The sequence below is a fragment of the Corvus brachyrhynchos genome, unplaced genomic scaffold (genome assembly GCF_000691975.1).
Source record: "Corvus brachyrhynchos isolate BGI_N302 unplaced genomic scaffold, ASM69197v1 scaffold12, whole genome shotgun sequence".
Classification (NCBI taxonomy): domain Eukaryota; kingdom Metazoa; phylum Chordata; class Aves; order Passeriformes; family Corvidae; genus Corvus; species Corvus brachyrhynchos.
In genome coordinates this window covers 387175-402179 of record NW_008237885.1, presented here as the reverse complement: position 1 = coordinate 402179, position 15005 = coordinate 387175, and the positions used below count along the sequence as shown (strand labels likewise).

The 15005-nt window shown below is 40.7% G+C and overlaps 1 protein-coding gene across 1 annotated transcript in view; it reads left to right on the top strand.

Annotated features, from left to right (window-relative positions):
- The first annotated feature begins 1834 nt into the window (after positions 1 to 1834).
- The window catches only part of UBAC2 (UBA domain containing 2), a 101347-nt gene continuing 88176 nt past the window's right edge, over positions 1835 to 15005 (top strand). The window contains exon 1 of the mRNA XM_008632414.2: positions 1835 to 1934. Within this exon, the coding sequence (XP_008630636.1) occupies positions 1850 to 1934 (85 nt within the window). The 5' untranslated portion in view covers positions 1835 to 1849. The remainder of the gene's footprint in view (positions 1935 to 15005) is intronic.

Genomic DNA, 15005 nt, shown 5'->3' with positions numbered 1-15005 from the left:
ACATTGCTTTTGAGTAAAATTCTGGATTAACATAGACTTATAAATTTAGATTTATTGGTTATTAATTAGCAATAACTGAGACCTGGAATTTTTTTTTTTTTTTTGGAGAATTGGCACAGATTTCTTGTTCATGGTTGAAAGACACATAAAATCTTGATTCTGTGCTACTGACAACTCTTTGGCAACACTCTCTTCAGGATCATGCACCTTACCATGAATATTCCTTTACTGCAATCTGCTTCACGATCCATTACTTTGGAGTAACAAAAATCAGAATTGTTTAACTTTCAAGGAGTAACCACTGGAGAAGTTATGAGTTTCTATTTCCTCACTTCTGGATGAGATATGGAGAATAGTGCAAGAAAATTTGGAGCAGCTCCTTTAATATGGAGCAGCCTGGAGAAGAAGGACTTGGGGATGCTGATGGATGAGAATCTCAACACCGGGCAATGTGGGCTTGTAGCCCAGAAGGCCAACCATATCCTGGGCTGCATCAAAAGCAGCACGGACAGCAGGGTGAGGGAGGTGCTTCTGCCCCTCTACTCTGCTGTGGTGAAATCCCAGCTGGAATGCTGCATCCAGCTCTGGGTCTCTGTCTTGGGGTGATTTTATGATAATACTGTATTCCCCTATGCTTATTTCCCAGAAATGGGTCCCGCAGCTTTAAGCTGGGTCCGAGGGAAAGGGGAGGGAAGCCGAGAGAATTCTTAGCGCGGTTTTTGTTCAAGGGCTCATCCACACTCCCCCGCGTTCTCACCGCTGCAGAGCCGAGGGAGCACCTGCCTGCTTTTAGCTAACCTGTTAGCTGAGGCAAGACATTTTCCCATACCGACATACCGAAATCCTCTGGTAACTTCTTCTTCTTTTTCTGGAACTGTTGGGCCTAGCTGTGATCCGAGAACCAGATCATTAGACCCCGTGGACTGGCGGGGAGGCTGCGGGGACGCTGCATTTCGGTCCCTCGGGAGGGGCCGAGCCAGCTACAGAGGGAACTCTGAATCCACCAGCTTTCTCTGTATTGAGAAGGTTTATTATCTAACATTACTTATTTTTTTCTGTGTCTGCCGGCACTCTGCTTGTCAAAGAAATAGTTTTTTTCACTTTCATCCAAGGAAATTCCTTTCCTATCGGTGGGGGAGGGAGTGCTGAAACCTGTCTTCTGGGGAGGAGACATTCCTGACAGAGCGTTTCCCCCTAAACTTGTCTCAAACCGAGACAGTCCCCAAGATAAGAAGGGTTGGAGCAAGTACAGAGGAGTACTACACAAGCAATCATATGGCTGGAACGCCTCTTCTATGAAGACAGGCTGAGAGAGTTGGGGCTGTTCAGCCTGGAGGACAAAAGGCTCTGGGGAGACCAGGTAGTGGCCTTCCAGTACCTACAAGGGGGTACAAGAGAGCCAGAGAGGGACTTTTTACAAGGGCCTGTAGTTATAGGACAAAGGTGAATGGCTTTAAACTGAAGGAGGGTCGATTTAGATTAGATTTGAGAATGAAATTCTTCTCTCTGAGGCTGGTGAGGCACTGGAACAGGTTGCCCAGAGAAGTTGTGGATGCCCCTGGGATACTTTCCCTGGGAGTATTCAAGGTCAGACTGGATAGGACTCTGAGCTACCTGGTCTAGCAAAAGGTGTCCTTGCTCTTGTCAGGAGGTTGGAACTTGATGATCTTTAAAGTTACTTCCAACCTGAACTATTCTATGATTCTAATATCCACAAGTACCAAAATCCTCCTTTGAGGGCTTCAGCTGCTTTGTCTATTCTATTAATAAATCCTTATGTGACTGTCAATGAGTGACAACCTTTTGGGGGAAGGAGAGGCAGGGCAACTTGCCTGTGGCAGCACAAGTCATGGGTGGAATGAGGATTGTGACACCGGATTTCCTGCCTCACAAATCTCTTCTGGTTCTTCCAGATCAGGCTGCCTCCCAAGCAGGTAATTACATGCATATCAGTCATACCTCTTATAATTTTCTTATCTTTATTTACGAGCTGTGATTCTCCTACTTAACTCAGTTGTACTTCACTGCATTAATTAGCTGTGCTTAACAGAACAACTTAGAGAAGTATTTAGTTAGTGTGTTCATGAAGTCAGTTCCAAGAAAGGTAATTAAGCTTTTAACAAAGCTAGACAAAAAAAAACCAAAAACAAACCCAAAGCCCAATTACAATATATTTAAAAGTGCTTACTTCTCTGCCAATCAAATGTGGCAAAGCCATTTAATCACCCACAACTATGAGGGTGAACTAGTTGCAAAGAAAATTATAGCTGCACATTTTATATGTGTTCAGGAAAGAGATCTGCATTTTTAAACAAAATTAACTTTAACACAGTTTTAAAAAACCTCATACATTTTTAAGTGAGATGTTCTTTGTCTAAAGTGATAAGAGGAAGCTGTATCTTTTCTCAGTTTTGGAGGAGGAAGAGGGCAAATCCTCAACTGCAATAAAGTGGTTTTGGTTCAAGGTAATGAATGGATGGAGCTAGATTGTTTTAACCCATATAATGATCTACATCAAATATATGAGACTTTAAACTCCGAAATTTATTTTGACAGGTGACATTGTTTTGAAAGCAATCCTGCTTACACATTTAGGAAACTGTTGGCTAATTTCATTAGAATTGTTGTATTTTTTGTTTTCCACGTCATTGAACAATTCTGCTCTCTGTTCCAGTCATTTTATCCTGCGGGGCTGGTGTTTTTTTTTTTTTAAAGTACCTCATCCTTTTGATATTTTATCCAAACTGAATTGCTTCACAGAATCACAGAAGGAATTATAGAATATTCTGAGTTGGAAAGGATCCAGAAGGATCCTTGAGTTCAACTCTTAAGTGAATGGCCCCTAAGGGGATCTTCATTGTTTTCTGAAGAGTTCTTGCCTCTCTGTCTCCATTTAAGAAGGGGCATATAGCAAGCAGGATGTCAGCTGTGCACACCAAGATGATGGCTAGATGATATTGCCCAGAATACCTAGAGAAGTGAACCTGAAGTCTGAGCACAGAATTTCTGCATACTTTAGGCTATTTTGAATGTACACAGCCACAATTCATTTCTTAAAATTATTCACTTTCTGATCTGCTGTTTCTGACTCCTTCTGATCTCCCCAAAGAAGAGCTGTGTCAGTTAGCTGTGTTTTAACATCACTATCAGTTTGCCAAAGATTTTAAAGAGAACAAAACAGGACCCTTGCTCTATCCTTTGCATAGCTGGTCTGAATGAGAAAGCATTGCTACTTTTACAAAATAAGAGTAATAATGCTTATAATTATTATTTTTGGTACAATTGTTTGCATAGGTGAAATAGGGCGGAGGTGGCCCTACAAAATACTGCTAATTGCATTTTCCAAAACACATGAGTAAGCCTCCACAGATAATAAGGTGCCTTTTATTAATTTTGGTGTTTTCTAGCTGAATCTCTGGGGCTAATTTGCATCACATTTTTCAAACCTTTCTTTGCAATGTCATGGCCTCAAAGCTTTTACTTTGGAAAAATAAAAGCAGGGCTTCTCTGAAAATACCTGGATTTCAGATAAAAGAACACCACAAAAGGTACTAAATCTCATAATAAAATTACAGAATGCTGTAATACATCTGGGCTGCTTTTCTATTTTGCTGTGCCTGCAGTACTAAGGTAGAATGGCAACGGCAGGTCCTGAAACACACGCTGCTACCAGCTTGTTCATACATGTTCTCCAGACAAATATTTCTATGCTCCAGGGCTGTCAGTTGTGATGTGCAAAACATATACATGTGCGTATATGTATATATGTGTATATATACATATATGCACACACATATAAAAACAAAATCTGAAATCCCATTAGCATGAGAGGAGAATCAAACCTTTACCTCTGCATAGTTTTTGAGTACTTGTCTACACAAAGGACAGCCAAAACTGAAAAGGAAATAAGTACAATCAGCACATAACCTAGCCATGGGGTTTACAGACAGGGAGAAATTCTCATATAGCCATCCAAGCTGTTACTCAGGATGCAGAAATAACCCTGTCTGAGTGCTGTTTTCATGGGTCATGGTGTAAGACATGAAATAGCTGAGCAGGACAGCATCACAGTGTTTGACTCCTGTGTAAGGTGACACTTCTCTTGGAGGCAGTATTGATGAAGGTCATGGTGGACTGGGTGAGTGAGCGCTTTAGCCCCACATTTGATTTCCACTTGTAAACTTGTGCTGGAGAGCAGCCTCTTTACCATCACAGCCTTATTCCCAGCATCTTCTTGGTTGGTCAGCACAAGTTATGAAAAATTCTGTCAAATGTGTTTATATGAAGGAAAAGCGTGAAACAACAAGTGCAAGAAAGATGCTGTGCACCAAGTGATAATATTGAGTCTCTTGCTGGTGTTTTGTGTGCAAAAGCTATTCTGTGTTAGGTTATGCTAAACCTTAAGACAGCTTTTCTTGTAAAATAAGAAAGTCCATGCAGAGGGCAGATATTAAATAATTATTAAACTCTAATTATTTCCTCATAGCTCTTGCACAAGATTTTCCATACAGGAAGCCTTAAAAAAAAGTCACTTGACACAGGCAGAGAGTGGATGAGGCATTTGGCCCCTGGCACTTAAGTCATAGAGCATAGAATCATTGAATCATAGAATGGTTCAGGTTGAAGAAAAGCTCTAAGATCCTTGAGTCCAACCACTAACCCAGCACTGCCAAGTCCACCACTAAACCATGTCCCCAAGTGCCTTATCTACACATCTTTTAAATACCTCCAGGGGTGGTGACTCAACTATTTCCCTGGGCAGCATGTTCCAGTGCTTGACAACCCCTTCTGTGGAGAAATTTTTCCTCATAGCCAATCTACATGTTTCTTCTACCAGCTGTGCTGGGGTGCTGGCAGCCATCACCAGAGAGATTGTAACAACCTGCTATAGGGGAGCAAGGGAGTACAGTAATACTAATTACATAATGGCCCATGATGGCACTCAGGATGGCCAGCACCGAGGTCAGGCTAACAGGCCTGTAGTTCCCCAGATCCTCCTTCCAGCCCTTCTTGTAAATGGGTGTTACATTTAGTAATTAGGGCATCCCATTTGCTGACTTCCAGTCAACCAGGACCTCTCCACAGAGCCAGGACTGCTGGTAAATTATGGAAAAAGGTTTGCTGACAAGTTCTGCCAAATCCCTCAGTGCCCGTGGGTGGATCCCATCCGGCCCCATAAACTTATGTGTGTCTAAGTGGTATAAGCATCTGAGGTCACACCTCCATTTTCATTCTTTTGAGCCCACACAATTTAGTTCGGGTTCCCTATTGCCATAAAGCAGCACAACTGATTGAAAGACCAGGTTATCTGTGCAAAGAAACTGTGACAGAGCCATATTAGCTGCCAGTTCCCTCATGCTTGGGCAATGGGAATATGCGGAACCAGTTAGTCAAATTATGAGTACTGTCACAGCAAGAAAGAGATTAAATACTCACTGTAGGGTCTGAAGACAGTTTGATTATGAAAGCAGTCGGCAAAGACTCTTAGGCCTAGAAGTGATTTATCAGTCAGGCTACCCCATTTTGTTATCATACTGTGAATAAAAACCAAGACACTCACTCGTACACTGTGATTTAAGGGGGCAGGGTTATTGGTCAATAAAGCTTTGTAGGAGACAGGAACATCTGTTGTTTAATCATCTTCTCAAATAGGCCAAAATCTAGAGTGCCTTTTAAACATATTTACTTTTTTTTTTTCTTGGCTAAATTATTGTTTGTAAATCTATTCAAATCTCCTTCATTCCTCAGATCTGTGGGAAAGCCAGCTGGGGTGCTGACAGAGGGACCATAATTGCTGCAGTCTAACCAAGACAGTATCAGCACCTGGATTTTGACAATGTTGTCTGGCTTTTTCTCATGAATTCAGCTTACCTCCTAGATGTGACAACCCAAGAAAGAGTAAATATGCTGCCTTCATCTCTATCCACTGTGAAAGTCTACATGATTTTTTTTCCACACTCTAATTAAATCCTTGAAGTTCTTAATTTAGCAATGACTAATCTACTACCCCTTTGGATCTCAGTTCTGTTCTCAAAGTCTAAAACATTCTTATCTTGAATCCAGGCCAATGTCTTGTTAATTATGGCTATGTCTGAGAAGATCATCTTTGTTGTTACTATATCAGCAAGACAGAATGAAGAAATTTAATACCTGATGAAAGACACACACCTTTTATAATTTTCCACGTCAACAGTGTTTCTCAGGCCCCACCCTACATTCTTAGCATAGCTGGTTGCACAATGTCACTTAAATTAAGCGATCCACTTACTGATTTTCTTCCTTGCGCTTCTTTCAGAGAAGGGAGAAGCCAAGTTTCATCCTCCCTGGATCTAGAAAGTATTAGCCTCTTATTTGCAAAGAACTTGGAAACTTCCTTAAGAGTGCTTGTAGTAATCACCCAAACACAAACACTGGTGAGTCATCAAATTTCAGTTCAAAGTCTATACAATCGAGTTTTAAATTATATTAGGATTTTTTTCTAACATAGCACAATTAGATCCCTTTCCATTTTCTGCTCGTATCAGGGAAGGGTTCATTCTCATAGGCTGAAGCTGCTGATAGGGCTTTTTAGCCATTACCATGAGATAGTCACTGATCAGCCCAGATTTTCATTAAGTGCTTTCTATGATAGAAGTACCAATAGTAGATAAAATTACTTTTTAAACTGTGGGGTTTTTTTCTGGAGTAGTAACCTGATCTCTTTAGCAGCCTCCCAGCATCTCTTTAGTTTGCCTCACAGATTATGGATTGTGTGTACTGCGGTTCTGTGTGTGCACGTACACGAAACATTTATTGTCAGGTACTCTCCAAGAAAGTTACCGACCTGCACATTATTTGGAGGGTTTTGCTGTGTGTTGCCTACACCCACACTCAGAAGGTCCTATAACATTTGCATTTTGCACAGGAAAGACACTTTTTGCGCTTCTTTTGTACCTCGTGTGGAACATGAAGTTACTCAGGATACGGAACACCCTAGTTAGACAGTGCAGCTCAGAAAACCTTTTTGTTGTGTGAACTCACAGAAAAAAAAGAGACTCAGTGGATACCACATACAAAGCAACCAGAATTCTTCAAGATAATTCAACAATGCTTCTTTTAGTATTTTCTTTCATCTCATTTTCTATTTCATCTTTTCGTTCTCTTTTTTAAAATCATCATGCCACCCTGCACAGACCACCTGGGCTCCATCCTATTGGTGTTACCTCTCCTGTCCATCCTCCTTACCGCTTCTCAGAGCTTTTAATGGATTCCTCCTCCGCCTTTGTCAGGGGTTAAGACCTGCCAAATTGCATAACCCCAAGTGTGTCTCTGTTTTTTTCTCCTGTCTCTTGCTCCACCCTGTGCTAATTCCGCACATTCCACCCAGCCTTCCCCTCAGACCACTCCCTTCCTCTCTCTTTTTGTTCTCGCCTTAGTATCTCCATTCATGCCATCGCCATCCATGTAGAGCAAAGGCGGCCTCCCACTCATGTCAGCTCTGCATCCTCCCTCTCCCCTCTCAAAACAAAGCCGGAGCGCAGCAGGGCCCATCTGCTCCCTGAATCATCCTGGCTGTGACAGCCACTTTCCATCTGCCCCAGCTTGCTGCTGCACTGTCTGCGGTTTGGAAGTTTAAAGTGCACCCATCTGAGCCAAAGTCTGCTGAAAACACGGCAGGCTTCTGGCTGATGAATTCAGGGCACTGTGAATCAGGCCATAAATCACCTGGGGCTGACATGCGCTTTTTTTGTTGCATTTTTTTTTTCTTTCCTGTTTTATAGCATAATGTACTGACACATCTCAAGTGTTGCATCAAATGTGGATACTTAAGCCCCAAATCGGTGCTTTTCCTGGGCATGGTGTCTATCTACACAACAACCTTCAGAAGAAAGCAGTTTACTTACAAGCAAGCAAAATTTCTGGGGTTTGTGTGAGGCAGCCTAGGATACAAATGCTTAATTTTTGCCCCCAAGTGTACATGTCACCAGCAAAATCATTGATGCTGAATTCAGCTTATGAGCTGCTTTCCCTGTATACACAAACATATCAGTTCTTATTCATATTGACTGGACAATAAGTTCAAATAATTTTTTATTGAGACCTCAACCATGCTGTTGTGGAAGGACAAACTGCAGTGAAATCTGGAATCAAAACCATAGAAGAATGGCTGAGAAAACTTTCTTTACAATATACATTCACATGCAAAATTAATCAACTGCAGTGTTCTGTTGAGTACTAATGAATTATGTGTACTAACCTTTTCTTGTCACCTGTGTAACTTGACTTGTGTTGAAAATATATAGTTACTAGTATAAATACTCAGAGAACAAAAACATATTTAAGGAACAAATGCTGCAGTGAATTCATGTCTGGTATATATAATGGAGTGTATTGACTTTGCTGGTTTATTTTTCTCCCACTTGAAAAGTTTGTTAACTTGGTTTACAGTAGGGACAAAGCAATACACTTGAGTTCTAGTATGAGCAGATAGTATTTCATAACTATTCCTTAAGGGCCAAAAATGGCCTTGACACAACCTTTAGCACAGCTGCCAGATCAATACATGAGCCAGTAGGACATTTCTGAGGTCCAGCTACCCAGCACTGCTGGTTGCCTGTGCTCCCAGAGAAGTCTGTGTGGCAAGAGCTCCAGCATGTTTAAAATAGAAAAGATTAATGGTGTGTTTTACACACATCTTCAAATAGGGCCTTTCAGTTCCTCGTCTTGCAATGAATTCCCAATTGCTGTCTCATTTTTCCTCAGTGCAGATGCATTTGCTTCAGAGGAGCCACCAAGCCATCCAAGAACAGGGAGGCTTGCAGCCCAGGCTGGTCTGTCCAGGCTGAAGGCCATGTGGAAAGATCCCCTGGAAGCTTCATCATGCAGGCATTTTGGGGTTTACTTTGAAAATTGTGGTGACACAAAATGTTGGTGCTTGCTTCTCTGGTTTAACACTGCAGTCAAGTCTGTCGTGGGAGCTCAGTGGCAAACTGCTCTCACTGTCATGCCAGCTGACTGGAAAGTGACATTGTCCCACCTCCTGGGCAAGGTGAGGAAGAGCCCAAAATGTCAGCTGAGTGAGTCATCCTGCCAGGAAAGATTTATTTGCCAATGTTGGTGATTTCTACTACAACTAGCCCCACAAACACAGATTTTCGTAGTACCCTAATTTATAAAGTGCTCTAGGTATTTTAAAAGTATATTAAGTATATTAAATTGTGTTCAGCAAGTTAAACAAGACATACTTCCTATGTGCAGAGAAGGCAGCTAAAGGAAGAGTAAGAATGCAAACTTTTGCATTTAATTAGTTTTTTATTTCAGTCTCTGACTAGATCCAGTCTTCAGTTTTAGAAATCCACCTAGCATTACAATGCCTGTAGCAGCAAACAATGCTAGAAAAATAATGGCCCATGATGGAAAGAGTACGGCATAGAATCAAGAATAATTGTAATAAACCATATTTTTTGTGGTTTTAATAGCCTCACTGTACTTAAATATTATTTATCAATATACTGATTGTTTTTACAGTAGTTCCTCTTTCTGATAATGAAAAGCAATTTGGTTTTCTGATGGCAGTTTAAAGGACACAGCTGGGCAAAATTTCACATTTCTGTATGCTAAAGCTTTTTGACACCTGACTTCGCCATTACTAGCATTTATGGAGGAGAAAGGAAAACCTGGGAATGCTTAATTCCTGTAGGTGTATATATTTCTATTGCAAATATCGTGCAAGTATATTTCTGGTGTGAACATCCTTTAATTTTTTGCAAGTTCTTCTGAGAGATCATTGTATTTCAATAAAATTATATGAACACAAACTTCTTCTGATTTGGGTAATTAGGTGAAAAAAAGACAAGACTATTCCTTCGTGTTCAAATTTAACTCAAATACAAATGAGATAATGAGAACAGCTTAAAGCTTTATTGGTTTTTTTTAATCTCTTAGCAGTGTTATGCTACAGGCCTGATAACATCATGATGTGGCTCATCAGGTATTCCCTTAAACACAGATTTGCCTCCAAGTGTAAACACAGGTGATTAATAATCTTTGCATTGTGTGGAGATAGACAGATAGCATTACAATATGGATGTGAAGCAAGAGGATGAGGATATCTGAGAAATATGGGTAGGTATCAGGGAGAAGGAAGGCCTTTAAATGCCCCTATAAATATCTTCTAATATCTAATTTTCAGAATAGGCAATTTCAGCAAGGTTGTACCTGTGTGGAACAATGCAAATAATTTTCTGCATCTTAAAGGCTCAAGTGTTTTTGCTATCACTGATAGTTATCTTGGGTAATTTAGCATATGCTCCAGATCTCAAAGGTACTCTTTGACATAAATTCAGTCTGAAATAGATGAGTAGTGCTTGATCTCTTGCATGCATTAGAGAATGCAGATATGCAAAGTACATTGTGTTATGCAATGCTACACATAATTATTTGCCCTCCTAATGGATTCCTTAATTGGGTCTTCTGAGTACAATGCTTAAACTTTATCATTTTGTTAATGCTTACTGTGTTTCACAATTTACCTTGCAGTAAATTAATGCCCTTCAAATGAATGATCTAAAATGCAGTGACAGCTGCTCAAGCAAGGGCAGCTGGACCAGTGTACTTTTAATTCTCACAAGAAGTCTCATCTAAGTGAAATAAAACATGAACATGGGCAGATTGATTCTTATGCTTCTTAACTGTTGATTTTAATCTGAGTTTTCAATATTCTATCTTAACCTTGCTTTCCCAATATGTTTGTATTAGGATCCGGTTCCTGGTTATGCCTACCATATGTTCTTGTTTTTCACAGGATCTCAACCGTCATTGAAATAAATTTATTGAAAATAAATGTGACAGGGAAATAAATTTATTGAAAATAAATGTGACACTACCTTTAAGGCAGTGTTTCACAAGTACTTAGAGACCAAGCTGCTGATCAAGTGCTTGGTGCTGCACCTTGAACACAGAGATGCCAACATCTGCGTGCACGTGGCGCCAGTGCTTAGGATCATGTGGTCGATGGTTAAAACGGAAGTTATGGCTAAGACTTGCAGTGTAAAAGTGTATGTGGCTCAGCTCCAGATAAGCCAGTACCTTAAACTGGTACTGCACTGTCGTTGCAGGCCACTCAGGGGGTCCAGCTGAAACACAAGTCAGTGGTATGTTTATTGAAGCAATAGCTGCCCGCATTCATGTTACCAGACATTGGCATGCAGTTCAGGTTTAACACGGCATTTTAAAGTTTGCAAAAAATCTCATGGCTAGAACGATAACTAATGGAATATATTTGAGCATTCTAAATTTTTTATAATAGTGTGATGCAAAATCAATTGCAAAAATAACTGACAAAGCCCAATACTCCTTCAGCCACTCCATTGCTCCTTATTAACTGTAAGCTTACCAACTCTATATGGGAAGAACTAAGCTAGAAAATGATGCGTATCTTCTAGATACAGTAAAAAACCCCAAACCTATGCAATAAAATGATCACACTACAGTTTAAGAGGACAGCAGGTCTGCTGCAGTATAAAGTTTTGTTCACTTCTGAAGGAGTGAGAGTAATTCTCTAATTTTGGAAAGGTACAGGTCAAATCCATCTTATTTCAGCCCAGCGAGTCTCTGCCTTCTGTCCTTCCTCCTGTTCCCATGCAAGCTACTACCAGCAAGCTGCACTACTGCTGAACTCTCCTCTGCAGGGTATATGTGTTGCACAGCTGTTTTCCTTAACATCTTCTGTAACTGAACACAAGGGTTAGAAACTCTAGGGAGGAGTTACTGAAAACATTAAGTTTAGCATTAACCTCTCTTTAGGTATCTGTTAATATTTCAGGTAATTGTAATAACTGCAGGTGCTACTATGAATGCCATGGAAACCCTAGACGTCAGAGAGACATAGACCACTTACAATTAACCTGCAGAATCATTAACTTGCACTGAGTTTAGTCAGAAAACTCCTGAGCGAGGTGTTACATTTCCATCCTGTTTTACTCTGCTGCTATCCCTCATTCTATATGCCAGGGGAGCATCTGACTGTTGGAGATTAATTAGTAATTAAGAGTTGCTTCAGAAACATCACAAGTTCAGAGAAGAAAAGAACCTAATCATGTTGGGAAATCGTTAGAAATCTAAATTCCAGTCTCCTGGGATTTTCTTTTGAGCAGAAAATTTAAATAACTTTATTTTGACCATACCAAACCGACCCCACCAAATAGATGTAATAATCAAGTGGGAGATATTCAAGCTGACATTTGTACAGTGTCAAAGCCTTCTAAGCTTGTTCTGAGTAGATTAGTAGATAAGTGCTAGCCTTCCTATTCTGGGATATGTTCCAAGGCAAGCATGAGGACTGATGATTTCATTTAACTCCAAAGTAGTCAACACTGTATACTTAAACAATGCAAATAATTTGCTTAATTCTTATGACACACTACCAGTTGAAAGCAATGGTGTTGTGATAAAAATACCTCTCTGCTTGGCACTGTATCTGAGGGCAAAAACTACATTTCCTCTACTATTCAATCAATATGTGAAACTATAACTATTTACAAGGGGTGTGCAGTTTTCTCAAAAATACATAGTGGATCAAATATGATCTAATCCCAGAAATACTGACTTAATAATTTTTTTAAAACAATGTGTTTATCATCAGGTGTTTCATAGACTCTGTAATATATTTGTAGACATTAATAAGATAGTGGCAGATAGATTGAGAGCCACGTCCCTGTATTCCAGCAGTATTGACATATCTGCAGGTGTTTGGTTTGCTATAGGGAGAAGCTTGCCAGCTATTGCTACTCATTTGTCTTTGCTCATCTGTCAATGATAACAAGTCCACAGAGCTGCTTTCAAAATGGCCCTTAAATATTTGCCCAAATGCATCCTCACTCAGTGGAATACAGGCCTAAGTCTCTAGTATGTTCAGTGATTCTGACTTGAATCCAATTCCAGCGCCTGACGTTGCAGAGGAGAATCCCTCTAATATGATTACCTTATAGGACATCAATCTAGGGAAATCTTCAAAACAGAGACTAGAAAAAACACTAGGTCTTGGCTCTTAGGACTGTAAATTTCTAAATTAATGATTCTTCTGTCACTCAATTCTGTGAGACTGTGAAAAGAAATAAAAGCAATCTTCAGCACTGAAACAACATTCCTAAGCCTATTACGCAGGCAATACTGGAAAAGTTTTCAGGTTTTATCCTCACCTATAGTAAAGCCAGATCCACACAAAGGCTTAATTACTTTAAGTGGAGGTTAGTCAGAAAAGTTCAAAAAGGTAATTAATTAAACCATGAGTACCTCATTATATCCCTAAAGCTTCGTGAGGCACCCAAGCTTTTCCCAAAAATGTTTCACGCTGGAACTACTGCAAGACTTGCAGGCTTTGCACCTCCTTATTTACCTTCGCTTTCCTTAGAAATGAGGGCTGCCTGTCACTTCTGCGGTTACAGGCATTCAGCAGTGCACTGGCAAGACAGAGTTTGCATATGTAACATACAGCAGCCAGAGCCATTTGCATTTGAAAGAAAGAAGGAAAATTTCTGTAGCAAATCATTTCTTCCAGCTGTGCTTTAACAGCAGAGAGTAAGCTGGTTGTCTATAGCCAAAGACACAAAGTACATGAAGGGTTTCATGCTGTGAATCCAATTTAGATTCTTTTCAGAGGAAAGAACCTCATCTTGGGATAAGCCAGGATTTCCAATGTGCTATCCCTTTGTCTCTCCCTCCTGGCTGGTTTAGACATACCTCCTGCTCTGTGAGCAGATTGTGAATCCCAATCCTACCTGCCTGATGCAGGCCTTGTACGGAGAGAACAAGTGAGCAACAGAATTCTGAAGTTAGTTCTTGGAAATTGGCCGTTTAAAAAATACATGCTGATATGCTGAACTTAGCTGAAGTCTTTGTGGACCAAAGCATAAGGTCTTTTTATGTCGCCTTGGCAGTGTTTAAGAGATTATGTTTACAGAGATTCAGCAACTCAGCATTTCTGAGTGCTAGTTAAAAGTTGCATTTGAATGCAAATATTAAAATGCATTTTTAATGGTGTATTAAAAAATATGGAATATAAGAAATATATGACTTACCTAAAAAGCTTTTACTATTGGTTGCCTACTTTAAAATTGTTACCTAGATGACAAGTCACATTTTCCAGTTCTGGGGTGGCATTTGTTTTCAGTCTTGTACTGCAGTAAGCTGAGTGTGACTTTGAGGCCCACAGTTCCATCACCACACAAACACAAAGCGCACACACCTTGTGCTGCAGAGCACGGTCACCTTTTTGAATGCCTAGCATGACTTATTCCAGTAAAGTCTGATTTCTACAAGGACTTTAAAATGTCAGTGAAATTTGGTGCCCTAGTAATTTCAGCCTTATCATACCATATCTCTTCTGAAATCAGGAATTTGGCTCACTTCACATGGGGCGCCGATCATGCTGGTAGAGAGCTGGTGTCTGATGTGCCATTAGAGCTCGAGGTGATCTGTTCAATGCGGTCCCTAGGTGGAGCCTAAGGAGCAACTAATTTGATTCCAAAGCAGGCACCTTCATTTGGCCACCTGAAAAGCTCTCCAGACTCCGCTGTGTCTATTGACTTTGTCTCCGTTAGCCGTAATAACAGCTTACCCACGGCTCCTAATGAGACAATTACCTCCTGGACTCCCAAATTACGGTGAGCCTCTAGGGCCAGAGTTTTCCAAAGTGTGAGGAGTCAGGCTTCGTCGAGGCACTTACAAATATAAAATTTAAATCGTGTTGAATCACGAAATCACAGAACAGTTAGGGCTGGAAGAGGTTTCTGGAGATTATTTGGTCCAATCCCCCTGCCAAGGCAAGGTCACCCGGAGCAGGTGACACAGGAATGTGCCCAGGTGGGCTTTGAATGTATCCAGAGAAAGAGACCCCACTCCCTCCCTGGGCAGCCTGTTCCAGCGCTCTGCCACACGCAGTGGAAAGAAGCCCTTTCCATTTATAAAGATCCCAGTAATTACAGATAACACACGCAGACCGAAGCGCCGCCCGCGCCCCGCCGCCC